Genomic DNA, 18,319 nt, shown 5'->3' with positions numbered 1-18,319 from the left:
TAGACTTCCCATTCCAACTTCATACCTTGAGTCAGAATCCACCCCTCACTGGGAGGACAAGGGTTAATGAGCTAATTCTCGGAAACATAAAGCCTCCAGTGCGCCAGGCACAACATGTATGATCAGGTACCAGGAAAGGAAGGAGAGAGAGGTGGAGAAGTATCTTGGGCTGAGGCGGAGAAATGCTCCATGGAGTCTGGGGGAGGGACAAGATGACCTCTGGGGGGGGGGTAGAAAAATGAGTTGGCAAAGGGAATCTATGATTCAGCCGCACACAATTGTTCCTGCTGCACATCACAAATGGAAAATGCTGGGTGGGTAACACAGCATACCACACAGCTGCACATGGAAGTGGGGGGGGGGGAAGAACGCAATCTGAACTCTGTCTCAACATCTGTGAAAGTATGCTGTGTGTCAACACCCACTACAGACTCCCAGCCAAAGGAAAAATGGTACAAACAACAAACTTTTCATCTGCACCCACTATCCCCAATCTTTTTTGGGGGCCACCGAAGAATCTTGCCAGCAAGAAATCATACACAGCTCAGAGAGAAATGAAATCAGGGAAATGAGGAGGGTGGAGTTCTATAAAATCACGGGATCTCCCAGCAGAGAATGATAGGGATAAGGCCCAGAAATTCAGAGAGGTCATTGCTGAGCTCATGCCCAGGGGCTAAGGGAGCAAGATGAAGTCAAGGGTCCTCCAACCCTCCTTCTATGGTGTTTTCAAAACATTCTCTAAGAGGATATTACTTAGGAATAGGAGCAGCGAGATTGGGGATGGGGGAGACGGAACAGGAAGACTGCCATGAGCACCTCAACATCTAGGGGGTCACCTGAATGGGGGGGTAGCCAATCTATCCTTGGACTATGTCCCAAAGTCACCAACCTCCAGCTCTACCAAGCTCAAAGTAATTCAGCTCCACATCTCCCATTTCCAAACCTCAGCCTCAATGTTAAAGGAACATAGACATACAAACTCCCCCTGTCAGACTCCACTTCCCCTATGGAAAACTAGGTACTTGGACCCACTGGAGTTCAGGCAGGGACAGGTTCCAATGATCAGGGACTCACCAAAGGAAAACTTCTAGATATAGCTTGGGTACAGGCTATCTCCTGGCAGAAAAGGCAGGGAGGTTGTGCTAAAAATCTGCTTGTTCAATACAGAAAGAGATTTAAATGCATCTCCTATCAATAATCAGCTGGGGAGATGCCCAAGAGAAAATTATTAAAAGTACCCACCTGTAGCAGGCACCTCAGTCAGACCACTTCAGATTCCAATTAATGTAGAATCTCTATGTGGCAGTAGGGGGATGAGCTGTCTGGTCAAACCCAGTAGCCTTTTAGCTAAGCCTTTGGAAGTAGGGGCAGAGGCATGCTGCTCTGAACATCCAAGAATTCACCCAGGCACATCTAAAGAGACAGACAGCTCAATGGAGGAGCCACAGGGCTGAGCTAGACACAGCAATCAAGCATTAGGCACTTTCCAGAACCATCCCAGTTGGAGGAAAAGAAAGTCTACTTAATCAAATGAGAGGCAGTTTAAGATAGCAGAAAGGGCTTAGAGTAGGGAGAAACCTGGGTTCAAATTTCACCTTTAGCTAGCTAGGCGTTACTAGCTAGGAAACCTTGGGCATTTCCCAAGGCTTTCTCTTGCCTTTTCCACACTTCCATTTACTCATTTGCAAAATGAGGATAAAAACACTGTAGCAGCGACCCAGAAGGGTAGTCAGGAGGTTCACCCGAGGTGATGCACACTTCAAAGCACCAGATATTATGTAGCATAAATATTGATATTATTAAGAATTACAATTAATTATTTAACATCAATAATTATAATTAATAATTAATAAAATCATTAGTTAATGAGATGCTTTTCCAAAAGGAATATCCTTTGTCAGGCTTTTGTTGCTCAGTTGTGTCCAACTCTATGTGATCCCACGCACTTCTATGGGGTCTTCTTGGAAAAGATACTACAGTGAGTTCCCATTTCCTTCTGCAATGGGCCCCCAGTTTACAAATGAGGAGTTGAGGCAAATAGGGGTTAAGTGACTTGCCTAGAGTCACATAGCTGCTAAGTTTCTGAGGCTGGATATGAACTCAGATCTTTCAGACTCCAGGCCTGGTGTGCTATCCACTGATCCAATTAGCTGTCCCTCTGTCAGACTACATGTCTTATTTCTGGTCTGAAAAACATGGACAACATTGTGCTAGGTCACTGTAAGTGACCAAAAGCACTTAGGACAGTGCCTGGAACATAGTAGGAGCTATGTAAGCGTTTGTTCCTCTCCCTTCCCCCTTCATGGAGCTTATAGGACTATCTCCCAAAGGGGAGGACAGAAAGATCATCGCACTGGCAGTCAGAAGTAGCTGGGTTTACGTACTGGTTACGTTACACTTGCTGGATATGGGCCCCTGGACAAATAGGCAATTTGTAAACACTAAAGCAGGGGAAGAGGTGGCTAGGTGGCACAGTGAGTACAGCATCGACCCTGGAGTCAAGAGGACCTGAGTTCAAATCCGGCTTCAAACACTTGACACATTTAGTAGCAGTGTGACCTTGGGCAAATCACTCAACCCCAAATGCCTTGCCTTTCCCCCTCCAAAAAAAAAAAAAAAACCAAGCAGGGGGATGAGGTGGGGAGTAGGGAGGAAGAAGTGGGGTGCATCTAGTGGACACAGTGGATGGAGCACCAGGCCTGGAGTCAGGAAGACCTGAGTTCAAATCCAGCCTCAGACACTAGCTTGTACAAACCTGGGCAAGTCACTTAACCCAGTTTGCTTCAGTTTCCTCATCTGTAAAATGAGCTAGAGAAGGATATGGTGAGTCCAGTATCTTTGTCAAGAAAACCTCAAGCGGAGTAACGGCGAGTCAGAAACAACTGGACAATAACAAATACTAAAGCACTATCCAAATGCCAGCTCTTTTTATTGCCAGTCGTGCAGGGTTGCTGTGACAATGCTATGTAAACTTGAAACGAGCAAGATGTAAGATGTGGTAAATAATACTAATAAAAGGGAATCTGTTATCATTTTCTTCAAAAAATTTTTTTTTGATAGTCATTGTGATAAAATGGACCTCAAAAGCTGGTCTTGAGTCCTGCCTGTCATATGTAATGACCATGTGACTCTAGGTAAGCACACAACCTTTCCTCAATCAAACTCTCTAAGCCTTCGCTTGAAGACGAGGTGCCAACCTCCAATGACCACGGGAATTCCTCCTTCCAAGTGAACAACAGTGAGGTCTAAATGAATATTGGCCAATAAAAATCGTATGAGGACTTGGGATAAGAGGTGCAGAGAGAATGAAGGGGGCAAAGGGTGTATTTTCTTACCTTGTTCCCAGGGGATCGAAGCAAAATAAACCGATGCTTCTTCTTTAAGAGAGCTTTATAGTCTTGGCACTTCTCATAACTGCCCAGTTCTACAGTCTCTATGCAGTTCTGCTCATCCTGGGGAGAAGAAAGAAAGGTGATCGCTAGGTTAATTAGAGGATGAAATTCCACCTTAGTCCTAACCCCTTCGTGCACACACGCACACTCACACACACACACACACACACACATACACAAACCCAGAACTGGAGCTTAGGAAGGCCAGCAGGGGAAAGGGTAGTACACAAGAGAAATTTAAAAATATTGCTTTTTAATAAATGCACAAGTTTTACATCAAGTATTTATTGGTGGAAACCTCTGGTGTCAGTCAGAGTGAAGGTTCAAAGTCACTGGCAGACAACTACAGATGGGGCAGTGCTCAGATTTGGCCGAGCAGGTCTCTACGCCACATCCCTTAGACTAAAACAATGAGATATGATAGAGCAGGCCCTACTGTACACAGAAACAACTTCCTAGGGTGCTTAGCATCAGTGGTGACCACAGCAGATTCTTGATCTGGAAAAGAGCTCTGGGCAGGGAGACTGGCTGCTGAAGGTTCAGTGAGAAAACAAACATTTACAGTATGAGTTCTGAACAGCAAGGTACATCACTGAGCACTATTCAGCATGAAAGGGTCTTGCCCTTGAAAGCCTCACAGCCTAGGTGGGAGACAGGATATACAGGAAAAAAAAACAGTGACAATAAGGCTGAAACCTAGAATAAAGTAGGAAGGAAAAGAGGAAGGAGGAAAGGAAGGAAGGAAAGGAAGGAGGGAGAGGAGAGGGAAGGAGGAAGGGAGGGAGGAGGGAAGGAAGGAGAAAGGGAGGGAGGGAGGGAGAGGGAGGAAGTAGGGAGGGAGGGAGGAAGAAAAGAGAAATAGAGGGAGGGAGGAAGGAAGGAAGGAGGGAGGGAGGGAGGGAGAGAAGGAGGGAGGGTCCTCATTTACTTATTTTACAGATGAGGAAACAGAGGTAAAGAGATTTGCTCAGGGTCACTAATGCAGAACCAGGATTCAATCTCAGCTCTTCCGATTCCAAATTAAGTGAGCTTTCTCATATACTATATGACCTTCAAGTTGGGCACTGAAGGCTTGGTGGGTTTTCCTTAAGTGGAGGATGGCATTCCATACAGGAGAATGACATGAGTAAAAAGGGGAGAGGGGGACAAGGAATGGGTAGTGGACTGTAAGCCTTTCCACTGGAGCAAGATGGTTGCCCTTGAAGTAACATGGAAAGATTAGTCGCTGACCCTGTTCTTAGACTCCAGAAGCTGTTGTGAAGGTGGAATTAATGCCTGCTCCAGGGAAGAAAATTGGCTAGGGATAAATACAGGACCTTTAGAGATCATGAAGTCCAGAGGTTCTTGGATAGATTTCTGGGGGTCTGTGAACTTGGATGGAAAAATATATATATATATGTGTATATCTTGATTCAACATAATTAGCTTCCTTTGTAATTTTGCTTTATGTATTTAAAAACATTATTTTGAGAAGAAGTCTACTGCCAAAAGGGTCAATGACACAAAGAATGTTAAGAAGCCCTGATATGGTCCTACTGCCTCATTTTACAGCAAACTAAGACCCAGAGAGGGAAAAGAGATCTGCCTAAGATCATACAGCCTGTTTTTAAATAGCTGCATTAACCAATCAACTGACAACAAGCATTTACTAAGTGCCAAGTATGTACCAGGCACTGTTCTAGGCACAAGGAAATACAAGGACAAAAGACCTGAGGTAATTTGGTCTACCCTCAAGAAGCTTATAGTCAATCAATTAATCAAAGGACTTCCCCTTGGGTTCTCCCATCCTTGGATCTCTTGGTCATTAGGGCAAAGGCAAAGACTAGCAGTTCTGGGGACAAGCAATCCTGAGGCTAGTTCTCTTAGAAGAGTGTCAGTCACAGGAAACTCTCTGCCTTGATGATCCCACAGCTCTTTGAATCCTCTCTGATTGAAGGAAGCATCAGACATCAACAAAGGCTTGGCAACCTTCATGCCCAATCTCCCCCCAGACTGTATTTTCAGTCCCCTCGGTGAGATTCTCACTGCTTCAGGGTGATACCTCCCCCCAAACACATACAAGACTCAGAAGGGGGGTAGGGGGTGGGGAGAGGTTTCTGAGGTCCTGGAACCAGCAAATTTAACTCTCTCTCTCTCCCTCTGTCTCTCTCTGTTTCTGTCTCTGTCTCTGTCTCTCTCTGTCTCTCTCTCTCTCTCTCTCTCTCTCTCTCTCTCTCACTCTTTCTCTCTTCCCCTCCTCCCCCCACTAGTTAATTGGTTTATCCCCCAGGTGTGACTAAGTTAAAGCATTCTTCCTGGGTGTGGCTTTGTCTTCCCGGAGGGAGTTCTGAAGTAGCAGAAGCTGATCTAGTCTGACCTGGAACACACTGAGCCCGGGGCTGAATCCTCCTGTAACCCAGGCACCCTAAAAGAGGCAGCCACTACTATCAGAGAAGCTGAGACGGTACCACAGAGAGAGCCAGCAGGAAACAGAAAAGGTCCTGATTATTTCTGGATCTGACTAACCTGAGCTAAGGATTTAAGATGCAGTTGTCAATTCTAAGGCATTGCTGAGGAAATGCACTGATCTGTCTTGATAATTCATGTGTAGAAGTTTATATCTGAGCTGCTTTGTTGATAGAAAAAGCTGGTTCTCCAGTCTCTGAGAATGCTATTGTCGCAAAGTGCTTAAGGCCTGGGAACTTGTGCCACACCTGTCCTGCATCGCCATCCCCTCCAAACTCAGACTTACGTGCATCCCTCCCTTCCTGACTTCGCTCTACCTAGTCTTATCTTTCAGGATCTAGCTCAAGTCCCTCTAACCCTACTCTGGAAAACCTTCCAAGATCCCACCAGTCCACAGTGATCTCTCTCCCTACAGCAAGGATGCATTCTTTCTTTGACATCTACAGAAAATCGGCACTTTACGGTTTGCAAAGCGTCAATATCCAGCAGATGGTTCAAGTGTAAAGAAACATTGGGAAGGAGGTTGTTCCTCTCTGCACAAGTATTATTTTTCTCATTTTCTAGGTGAAGAAACTGGAGCTCAAAGAGATAATGGAACTTGCCCAGAGTCACACAGACAGGATTGTGCCAGAACCAGCATTCCAATCTGAAGCTCCTGACCTCTAGTCCCATCCTTGCCTCTACAACACTGCCTGCTAAATGATGATCAAGTTATATGTGAGGATTGACTGACCGAATTAGGGGCTTCCTTATGAACTCTGATGAGGCTGATCCTGGTAGAGAAAACAGCAAACTCCAAAGTAATTTCTAAAATAAGCTACTGCTATTCACGGGTCTGCAGAAGCAACTTCCTAGCTGGACAAATGCTAACATGGAAACCCCTTCCCCCACCCCTTTCCTCCCTTCCCCCTACCCCCCTCTCTAAGATACACATGTTGGAAAATTATAGCCAAGGTTGGGGGTTAGGGGAAATAAGGCCAGCCCTCTACCATTGCCACTGCCAAGGGATGTTATTCCTGAATGGCCAGCTAGCTACCAGCTGCCTGCTCATACCCACCCCAGCTGGGGGAGAATTTCTGGCCATTCCGAGCTTCATCTCAGCTCAAATTGCTGAATCATTCCTGACCTTCTACAGCTCAAAAAACTATCCCCTCAGACAACAAACTCAAAGCATTAGGAGAAGCATCTTTGGAATATCAGCTTCTCTGACAGCAAGGGAGAGAGAGCCAGAAGCATTCTTTAGGATCCCTGTTCCTGTCTCAAAAAAAAAGAAGAAAAGAAAAGGGAGGGGAAAGAAGTGAGTTATGAGACATTTCTAAACTCCTGCCCCACAGCCAAATCCCTTACCATCCCCCTTCCCCAAAGTGTTAAATTCTTGAAATTGTGTCTGAGTCTCAAATAGTGAGCCTTTTATTTTTCATTGAATTTTTCTCTCTTCTTAAATCAGATCTGGATGAAGCAATAGGTAAGTGGAATTTTCTCCATTCCTTAGTTTAGTATGATCCTGGCTCCCACCAGATGTGGCCAAGGGCATGCCTGACAGAATCTGACAGCTGGGCTGTCACTCATCCCCACAGCAACTGGGAAGCTGAGCTGTGACAAGACCATTTCTTTATAAAAATACCACCACACATCCATGTTTCCAGCTCAGGCACATCCAAATTTGGCAATGGCAGCAGCAGCAACAGCACTGTCTGATACATCTGGAGGTGTGTCTGCATTCTCACCCACTACTCTTGCTTCCCCCAAGCACTACACTCCCGGACTCAGACAGGTGGAGAATGAGATGCCCTGCAACAGACAGCACCTTTGGAGAAGAATCTAAATTCGTGTTTTTCAACTTTTTTTTAGTCTGTGACACATCTGTGAACTTGTTGAGACATACTAGAGCACTCCAGAGGAGGAAGGACTCCTGCTTCCTTAGCCCCTCAAGCCAGCTCTTCTCTGATACATTCATCTAATTTCACCCCCCAACCATGTACAGGAACATTTCATGTATTTAGAGGTCAAACGTGATCATCTCAGTCCTCTAGCCCCTGAAAGAGCTATTACATAGTCCTTCCACAAAAGCCTTGGGCTTTACTCCTTGGGACCTCCCAGAGAGTTTTATTGACTCTTACTTGACCAACAATTCTAACATACTTAATAATCTAATTTCTCAAGTTAGAGGATTAGAAGCAGCAAAGGAAGGGGCTGGTGCTATTAGAGGCAGGCACAACGACAGCAGAAGTGACAGCTGACAGCCTGACACTGAGAAGAGAGATGGAAAAAACTAAAAGAGTACTGAAGTGTATTACTATGCACCACAATAATGGTTGTCTGTGAGGATGACCCTGAGTCATCAAGAAAAGGTTAAGTTCTGTTTAGTATTCTCTATTTAATAAAGTAGACACTAACCTATTTTGTAAAGACTTCCATTCAAAATTGTTATAGCAAATTAATTTTTAAGAGTTAAAATAAAACTACTTTCAACCTTTTCTGATCTTTCCAGCAGTATATAATCTCCACATCCAGAGATTCTCCATAGCACTATCTACATCTCTCCTATGCACTTATCACATTCTACTTCAAATTAGAGTTACTAGGGACCTTCTCGCCTCTCTAAGTAGATTACAAGCTCAGGGACCATGTCTTACTCACTTTTGTATTAATTAATAATGCTCACTGAATTGAATTTAATAGGAAAAGTTCGATTAGGTGAAACCATTCATTCCCAGAAAATGCTTGATCAATGAGAAATTGAGATGGAGCAGATAGCCCTACACACAGGCCCACTTCATACACTTGCCAGTCATGCTGATTCCTCTCTCTGCCATGGTTCCAGTCCCTTCTGGCCTGATACTGAAATATCCTGACAATTCACAGTCTGGAAAACAGTGATCTAAATCCATAGAAAAATAGTGACACTTCTCCAGTCTCCTCCCTAAGCATCAGGGAAGGAGATACTGTAACACCTTTAGAAACCGATCTGGTCCAAGCATCCTCCTTCAGGGTCATCATGTCCACACAGCATGTTGCTAAGCCAACAGCAGAACAGATAAAGTGTCTGAGATTGTACAGGAAACAAGAGGCTGAGACATAAGCAGAGCTCTTTAGGAAGTGGTGGGAATGAAAACAATACGACTGAATGGCTGTTCCAGGGTGGGGCTCAGAAGCAACTCCAGCCATGTTCCTTTGGCTGAATTCCACCTCAGTTTATCACTAAGACCACTGTGATGATGGCCATAATAACTATTTTTGTTAACAAGAAAAATAATAATGATGCTAATGATACTACCCTGCACTTAGAAAGTGCTTTTCCTATCTATTATCTCATTTGTTACTCAAAAGAACTCTGGAATGGAGGAAGAACAGGTATCATTGTCCCTGTTTTACAGATGAAGAAACCAAAATCCAGAGAAAGTGAGTGATTTACCCAAGGTCATTTTGTATGTTGGAGGCTGACCTAGACACAGAATTACCAACAGTATTTATATAAGCACTTGAAGACTTACAAAGCACTTTGCACATATGATCTCATTTGTTCCTCACAACAGCCCTGTGGGATAGATACTGTTATTATCCACATTTTACAGATGAGGAAACTGAGGCTAAGCAAACTTGCCTGCTAATAAGCATGAGGAGGGACTTGAACTCAGGTCTTCCTACAATCTACCCACTGTGCCACATGATTCTTACCTCTCCACTAGATTCTGCTGCCTTCCCATTTCTTTCTTGGGTTTTTTCCCATCTTCCACCTGTCACTTTCTCCAATGGCTACTCGACCTTGACCCTCCCCAATCTGCTGTTCTGATCCCCAAGTCTTAGAGTTACATCTTGACTTCACCGGCTGGGTTCCTCACCTCATTCTCGTAGACAAGAAGCTGTGCCTTGCAGAGCAGGAGATATCGGTCTTTCCAAAGTCCCAGGAGGCCCCCGCTGCTCTTCTTGATCCATCCAGCCTTATCTGCCATCTGGGCACCCCGGAGCTTTTCACCACCCTCCTTCATGCCCTGAAATGACAGCAATGGACATACCCACATGAGGAAAAGACTCCAGAGCCAAATTGGGAGGGAACTTCCCTAATTTTCACTGGCTCTCAATTACCAGGAGAGGACAGTCACCGTAAGACATCGTTAAAAACATAACACTACCCTGCTGAAATTGGGATGTCAACCATTTTTACCTTGGGAACTTTCTCCCAGTACCTTTTGCTGGGCATTTTAGGATTTTAAATTTTACACCCATCTTAGCTGACAACTTCGACTCTCTCAAGTTTGCATGACTATATTACCCAGTGTGAGCTGATGTGGGGAAGAGGGGAGGTGTCAAAATCTGGAGGATGCTAGATGAAAATTAGCATTTACTAATTTTGGACACTTTATTATTTACATAAAACTAAAAAAAAGAAAGTCCAATCAAAAGTAAAAGTGGCTGTATCCCACCGCCCCCCTCCTCCTCTTCATGGGTGAGTTCATCTCTTCTGGCCTTATGGAAACAGCCAGAAAAGCTGCCTTTGGAAGAACACACATATGCAAATTTATTTTGTCTCCTGAAATGTTCACAGAGGCACCCTGTTTATAGCAGAGTAGAGCTTTGCCACCCGTCAAAAAGAATCTCCCCCTTACACTGCAGAAAGCCCTAGCTGATCCTCTTTGCACACCTCACACCTCCTGTACTTTCTCTTCTGGCATTCATGGATTCCTTTCTAAATACAGAGTGAAGTCAATGCTATAGGGCTGTCTTGAGACTTTCTGCCAAGGTCATTTCTCTAACTCGGAAACTGTTGCCTTATTGAGTTGAACCCCATAAATAAAGCCTCTGAAGCTCCCCCAGAAGCAAGAGATCCTTTTGGGGTTCTCAGTTTCACCAGTCCAAGTTCTAACGGGCACTGTGTCCTCAGGCAGAAGATACAGCATGGAGGACCAAAGCAGAGGCTAGTTAGCACCCCATCCCAAGCACCTCTACCTAATTTCTGGGATAGAACAATCCCAGTGTTTCAAATGAAAGAAACAAGTTACTTGAATAGTGCCCAACTAGCTCATATTTGTAAAGTGTTTGACAATATACCAAAGGCTTTCTCACATAATCCTACGAGATTTTTTTTAACATTTTTTAAAGCATTTACATGTTACAAAGGAAGAAATTGAGGGTAAGTGACTTGCCTAGTCACATAGTTGAGAAGTCACAGAGACTCAGACGGGGACCTGCCCTTCTGACTCCATGTCCAATTCTCTTTCCTCTGCATTATACTGCCTGTCTTTGGACTTGGAGGAATGATGAAACCAAAGAGTTCATCCAGAAACACAGCCCTCTTAGGCAAATCCTCTTGCTTTCAAACCCTTCTGGAAGGAAATGAGAAGGCATCCCATCCTAGCCTATCTCCCCACCCTCATCCTACCCCCCACCAATTCAAATATTAGTTAGTCCCTACCTCGGTGCTCAGAATCTGGCCCTGGCCTGGAAGTCTAAAAAGTGGAGCTTAATTCCAGTTCTTTATCAACGCACAGTGGGATCCTCAAATTTCCCCCTAGTAATTTTGGAACATAGGTTACCAAAACATGACCCCGGCTATTGGAACATGAGTTTATATCATCCAGGAGAAGTTGGATTGGGAAAACGAAATGGGTCAATTATGCAAGAAAATTGAAGGAGTGCCCAGGTGTTGTACTGGTACCCATATGGAATGTAGGCCGGAACAGCTTCCCTTTTGTTTTTCTCATCCTCTGTACTTTGCACAGTTAACTTGCACTCAGTAAACACTTAATAAATGCTTGTGGACTGAAAAGATGGACTCGAATTCATTGAATGAATGAACCCCCAATGGATCAAGATGAGAAGGCATGTTTGCCCTCCGTACAATAGGAGACAACCTCTATGTTGAGATCATGGCTCCATTCAAGGGCTGACGTAGGACATCAGGACAATGAGGGGTCTGGATTTCTCCTGGACCTTGGGCTTGTGCACTGGGACCATATTGTATCCTGACCCCTCTCCACTACCCATATGTAGAAAAGAAGCAAGCAGAATTTTAAAATGGCATTTGCTGCATTGCATTGTCTCTCTCTGGGTTTCTGATGATTGGTCTTCAGATCCAATCTTCCTAGAATAGCAGTGGGATCAAAACACGTAGGGACAGGGTGGCAGCAACCATGACTTCAACAAGCTCAATTCCAACAACTACTGAATGCCTTGTTGTGGCTGATGCAGGAGACGTCTTCCGCTACAGTCCCTTCTCAAGCTTACAGTCTAGTTGGCACAGAAATGAGAAGGTATGGAAAGCTCACACCATGTACCATAGGAAACAATCCTAGAAATATGATTAATGCTTGGGAAATTATTACCTTGCCACACAAGGCAGGGTAAATGTGGTGCTAGATTGTGTGGCACAGGTTGGTTGCTAAAGGAATTCACACCAAGAGGAAATCAAATAGGGGCAGGAAAGACTTCATGGACAAAGTGTCTCTTTCCTGCACTGAGCTCTGGTCCAACCTTCTCTATTAAGCCTTGGAAAGACCACTGAATCTGGAGTTAGTGGACACAGGTTCATACGCCAGCTCCAAAGCTTACTATCTACTCTGTGGGCAAGACATTAACTTCTCTGGGCCTCAATTTCCTTATTTGTAAAAGAAGGAGGATAATCTACTCTAAGTGATCTCCAAGATTCCTTCCAGCTCCAAATCCAAGATCCTGCCCTAACCAATCCAGGCCAAGGGATTTCTCCCTTCCCTGAACATTTACTGAATTTACTTTTTTTATACTGTTCATTTTGTGTTTTAACATATGAAGTTTCAAAAGGTTATTTGGTTCATTTCTTATCTTCCTAAGTAGATTATAAACTACTTGAAGGCAGGGAACCAATTAGGATACATCTTTGTATTGTCCTTCCCTCTTCCCCTCAAATGCTGGGCAAATCAGATGAACAAATAATACACAAGTATTAGGCAAGGAGTGTGCTGGTAAAATGTTTAACAACCAACTCTTTGGGGAAGGGGGAAATACGTGTGAGACACACTGTTAAGTTTAATTTGCATTATTAAAAATTTTTCCATCCCTTTCTTAAGTCCAGACAATCAAGAAAACAATAAATCAAGCCCTGGTTTGTAGTTTACTGATTTTGGAGATGCTTTCACAATCATCAGAGCCAGCACGAGAAGATTCCAACATACCCCTAATCCTAGATGAAGTAGAGATGGTCAAGGCTAGGGTGAGGGGTTACTGGAATGTCTATAGTAAGGTGGCTAGTACAGAATGTTAATCCTGAAAAGTGGAGTCTTTATAAATGTGGATCAAATCAATCTGTTGTGCCATGGAAAGAAGCAGCAGCATTTGTAGTAAGAAGACCCAAATTTGAATTCTGCCTCTGATGCATCTTAGGGATGAAGCCCTTGGTGAGTCAGCTTTATGGACTTCAGTGTCCTCATGTGTAAAATGTGGCATTCAGACCAGAAGAGGGCTGAGGTGGCAACAAGCTCCAACTCTATAAGTCTATAAGGTAGGACTGAAGTTAGGCGTTGAAGGACATGTAAGATCGTAGAACTTAGAAGTGAAAGAGACCTTAACAAACATTTTGTCTAGTCCTCTCATCCTAAAGAAATAGTAAATAGAGGTACAGGAAATGACTTATCCAAGTTCACATACTCTGGTACACTCTGCCGAAGAATATGCAGAGTTAAGTACTGAACCCAAGGCTTCTGACTCCAAATCTACCATATGCTTCATGTTCTGCCACAGATTTAGATCAGTAGAATGAGGAAAGGACAGTCATAGGAAACAGCATGACCCAGTGTAGGAAGGAATGTCTTTTTATTATCACACATCATCCCTACACATCACACATGATCCCCCCCTTTGCAGATGGCTAAGTTTGGATGTAATCTGTTACTGCTGTCACTCTGTTCCACCTGCCTCCTCCCTTTTCCTCCTCCCCCTCAGAGCCACCCTCCCCCTACTCCATGAGGTCAGGGGATTGGCAATGCACCCGGAAGTTTTAATAAGCCATCCCCTTTCCTTGGCGCAGCAAGCCACTACCACAGTGGAGGCTTTGTCCTTCTCAGCCTAGTTTCACGGATGACTCTCCTCTCACTCACTGACCAGCTGACCACGGCCTTTTCTGTTTTTCCCTTCCTTTTCCCTCCTCCCAATCATTAGGTCTCCATGGAATCCTTTGAGTACACTTTGGGTACCTTCTGCTACATCCCAACCACTCAGCATCAGGACTCTTCTTCCTTCCCAGGGGCGTCTTAGAGCCAAGGACAAGATGACACCATAACCACTACGGGGGAGGTTTTTCAGTCAGGGACAGAATGACCAAACTGCATATTCTGCTGAACAAAAAAGTGGTAGATAGCCATGAACAAGACCCAAGGGTGGCCAGAGTGTTAGTCTTAAATTGGTTATAGAGCACCCTATTCAGTGAGCTTCCTTTAGTCAAACATAACAAATTTTAACCTGATGAATAATAAATAGGTATTAGGTAAATTAAAGATGGCAAAGGCTAGGACTAGATGCTACTACAATGCCTAAAGTCAAATCTAGAGGGGAAAACTACTTCCTGTAGGAAATTCTAAGCATTTCTGAAAGTAGAAAGGGACATTCTTTGGCAATTGTCAGGGTAAGGGTATATCAAGGACAGGAAAGGTTCCCAGGTAAATCAGCATCATAGAAGGTAAAAGCTGGGAGAAATCTTAGAGATCAGAGAATGTAAGACATGGAAAGGAATTTCTTGCCAATTCCAAACTCTTCATTTTACACATCAGGAAACGGAAACCATAGAGATGAAGTGATTGGCCCAAAATTCTACTTCGTATTACAGCCAGCACCTAGAATCTCAATCTGTCCAGTGTTCCTTCCACTACCCAACACAGCCTCTGCAAAAAGGGAAGAGGGCTCCAGGGAACAGTAAGACTGGATAGACTGGAGGGAAGAATACAAGCCAGATAAAGCCAGTAGGTTAGAGAAAGACATGCCCAGGAATTGAAATTTGATTCAGAAGAAACTGAGAGGAGATGAGTTTCTGGGAAAGGGAGTGGCAGTATCAAAATGATGCTAAACAGAGACTTTCTTCACTTCCCCATACAAGATGAAGAGGAAGCTATATTGTCCAGGTATGAGAGATGGACGCCTGAATTAGGCTTGTGGTTTTGAGCCAGGGGAGGAAAAAGACAGACCTGAGAAATAATTTAGGATAAAAATGATTAGGATTTGGTACCAAGGTAGATATTAGGGAGAAGATAGAAAGTGAGAAGATAAAGAGGCATTGAAGAAGACTTCTAAATTTGGAGGGAGGGGACGAAGGATGAGGACTCCAGGGAAAAGGACCAAAATGGTAGATGGGAGGATGAGGGGGAAAGATGAATACCGTATTTTCACTTTTTTTAGTTTCAGTTATCATTAATGGGGTGGTTTAACAGATTGGGTCCAGAGTGTCTCAGCCTCTGATTGAGATAGTTTGGGGGCTGGCTCCCAAGAATAGGCTCTGACCTGGAAAGTTGTTTATTTCCTTGTTGGTCAGCTCCTGTCCCAACTACCCACTGGCAGGAAACCAGATCATCCTCTCCCAATATTGGCCATACTGCCTCAACTTACCAAGAAGTGTTTGGGAATCCAAGCAGAAGAAAAGACTACTTAACCTGGAAGGGATCTAAAAGAGTATGGGCAAGTCATTTAAACTTTTTGGGTCTCACTGCTATTATCTGTAAAAAGAGAAAACTGAATTAGATGACCACTAAAGTTCAACTCTAAGTCTACGATTCTATAAACTATCTCACTTCACAGATGAAGGCACTGTAGTCTAAAGAAGAAAAGTATCATTCTCACCTACTATATGAGGCTTTTCTAGAGTCTCCAGATGTTAGGCTCCCCCAATAAATTATCTTGCATTTATTTTTATATTTATTTTCTATTTATTAAAATGTTTTCTCCCTATGGAACCTAAGTTCTGTGAGGGAAAAGAATATTTGGTTTTTGTCTTTGTAAACTTTATCACCTAATGTAGTGTCAAGCACCTAGCAGGTACTTAAGAAGCCTACTATGTTGCCCAGGGTTACAGAATGAATGGCAGAGAAGGGACCAGAGTCTCTCCAATGCCAGTCTAGTGTCTAACCATGATGTTATCCATAAAGACATGACCACTGAGACAGCAGGGAGGAAAGACAGCTATTTCTCTGATCAAATAGTTGTTTCCACTGACCATATGTGAAAGGTTTCTGACCCAAGTCAGTCAGGATCTTGGTACGTTTAGCTATCACTTCAGGCAGGGGTTAGGAACTTGGGCTCAGGGAATGCCAAGGATCATCGTGGCACCACTAGCCTACTCCATAAAGATTCAACATCTTCCCTTGACCACAAGAGTTCAGACCACCCTAGGGTCAAGAGAAAGGAGTCAAGTTCTTAGTCCATTTCGAGCCTCCTACCTCTTTCTGTTTCTTTCTGTTTTTCTGGAATCTGAGACTCCAGAGAATTCCTCTGGATGGAAGATTAAGGAAGGTCAAGTAAGCTCCCATCTTCAAATCTATCTTCAATTACCTAAATAATAGGAACTCTCTCTCTACCACATCCCCAAGCCACTATGACTCTTCTAGGTAAGAGAAATTCTAGGACCCTTTGCACTATATGTCTCTGATCAAAAGGTCTGAGGAAATCCTGGACCAAGTTGGGAAAAGGGATGTGGCCTGCCATCAGAGCTGACACTTCTCTCCCACTGCCACCCTCCCCCTCTCTACTTTCCTTCCAGTTCTCTTTCCTATAGGGAAGCTGTTCCTCACACCCTGCAGAGTAAGGGAAGGAGAGGGGGAAAAGGGGACACCAAAAGCCGAAGATATCATCTGCAGCCGTTCGTCTGTCTGTCTGCTCAGCCAAGGGAAACAACGACTTAGGCTACCCACCACAGTCTTGTTCACAGTCTCTGCCCTCCCCCTTCCCCCCAACCCCCGCCACACGGTGTCCCTTGGACAGATGTGGTCTGGTGGGTGGGGCTACCGAAAGGACCTTTTTCTGGGTAGAAAAATACAACTTCTTGGCTAATTCTGACCCCGAGCTTGAGGAGGTGTGTGTGTGTGTGTGTGTGTGTGTGTGTGTGTGTGTGTGTGTGTGTGTGTGTGTGTCTGTGTATGTGTGTCTGTGTGTCTGTGTGTCTGTGTGTGTGTCTAGAAGCACCCTTCCTCAAACCTCTTTGTACCAGCCAGGCTCCCTTCATCTACTAAGATATATAGTTACAGTGGCTCAGATCTCTATTCTATCTGGCAGTCTGGGTTCCCCAACAACCTCTTAGAACTTTTAAAGAAAGGCTCTCCTCCACTGCCAGACACCCCCTTTACAGTCAGACACAGAAACACGGGGTGTTTCTCCTACCACAACAGGAGTGTTGAATTTCGGAGACCCCGGCAAGCTTTTCCCCTACCCTGAATTAGGAGGTGATCCACACCTTCAGAGCCCGAGATGGGGGGGGACAGAGGCATAAAAAGAGGGGTGGTAAGAGCAGGGCATGGATCTCGGCACGGAAGAAGCCCCCGCCCCCACCCCACACTCCCTCTATTCCGAGTATTAACAGCCCTTCATGCCCTCGCAGGCATCCTCACCCGGGCTGCCCAAACCACTAGCCTCCCGCCCCCGCCCTTCCTCCTGGGCTGCTCCTCGGACTCTCCCTCGTCTCCCACGGTCAGTCTCGCCCCAGTCAGCGGATCCGGCGCCCTTGCCCGGTGCCCACAGTCCCGAGCTAAGCCCGGAGCGCCGGGCTCCCGACTCAGCCGCCACCCCTCCAGGCCAAAGAGGAGAGAGGCCACTAGGAGCGAGGAGCCCCGGGCAGAGTCGAGGGAGGGGCCCAGATCATCCAGGCGCCCGAGGTTAGAGCCCGACGGCCGGAGCCGGGCAGGGGCGCGCCCGTCCCCCTGAAGCCGGGCTCGACAGCCCCCTCTCCTCCCTCCCTCCCTCCCGGGGGGCCTCCTGCCGCCAGCCTCACCTCCTCCTCCATGGCCGGGCCGAGCGGGAGGCGGGGGAGGGGGGAACGGGCGGGCGGCTCCCTCTCCTGCCGCTCCGCCCCGGGAGTCACTAGCCCGTCCGCTGCGGGGCTCCTGCGGCTCTGCTCGCCCCCATCCCGGCCGGGCGGCGGCTTCTCCCCTCTCTCTGTCCCGCCCGCAGCTCGCCCAGAAGAAGAAACTTCGGCGGGGGGCGGAGCCGGAGGCGGGGAGAGGTTTCTGAGGCCGGGGCGGGACGAGGGGGCGGGACGAGGGGCCGGGAGGGGCTGGTAAAGGCCGGAGTCGGGGGCGGGGACGGGGGGCGGGATGACAGGGGCCGTGAGGCGTTGTTGGGTTGGTGGGGCCGGGGCCTGGGCGGGACCAGGAGCCTGACGAGGAGGGGGTCGGGATGCGTTGGTGTATTGGTGGGGGCCAGAGCCTGGGCGGGGCCCGGAGGCGGGACCGAAGGGGTCTGTAGGGGTGGTGGGGCTGGGGCCGAGGAGGGAAGGGGCCGGAATCGGAGGCGGGCTGGCCCTTTCGTTTCGGGAG

General features: G+C 45.9%; 1 protein-coding gene across 1 annotated transcript in view; it reads right to left on the bottom strand.

Annotated features, from left to right (window-relative positions):
* The window catches only part of PLEKHO2 (pleckstrin homology domain containing O2), a 39,739-nt gene extending 21,772 nt beyond the window's left edge, over positions 1 to 17,967 (bottom strand). The window contains exons 1-3 of the mRNA XM_072613890.1: positions 17,776 to 17,967; positions 9,680 to 9,829; positions 3,336 to 3,452 (exon numbers count right to left, since the gene is read on the bottom strand). Coding sequence (XP_072469991.1) covers positions 3,336 to 3,452; positions 9,680 to 9,829; positions 17,776 to 17,787 — 279 coding nt within the window. The 5' untranslated portion in view covers positions 17,788 to 17,967. The remainder of the gene's footprint in view (positions 1 to 3,335; positions 3,453 to 9,679; positions 9,830 to 17,775) is intronic.
* Positions 17,968 to 18,319: the final 352 nt, after the last annotated feature.

This window comes from Notamacropus eugenii, chromosome 1 (genome assembly GCF_028372415.1).
Source record: "Notamacropus eugenii isolate mMacEug1 chromosome 1, mMacEug1.pri_v2, whole genome shotgun sequence".
NCBI classification, from domain to species: domain Eukaryota; kingdom Metazoa; phylum Chordata; class Mammalia; order Diprotodontia; family Macropodidae; genus Notamacropus; species Notamacropus eugenii.
Note: the sequence above shows the minus strand (reverse complement) of the source record. Positions and strands in the feature narration are given on the sequence as shown.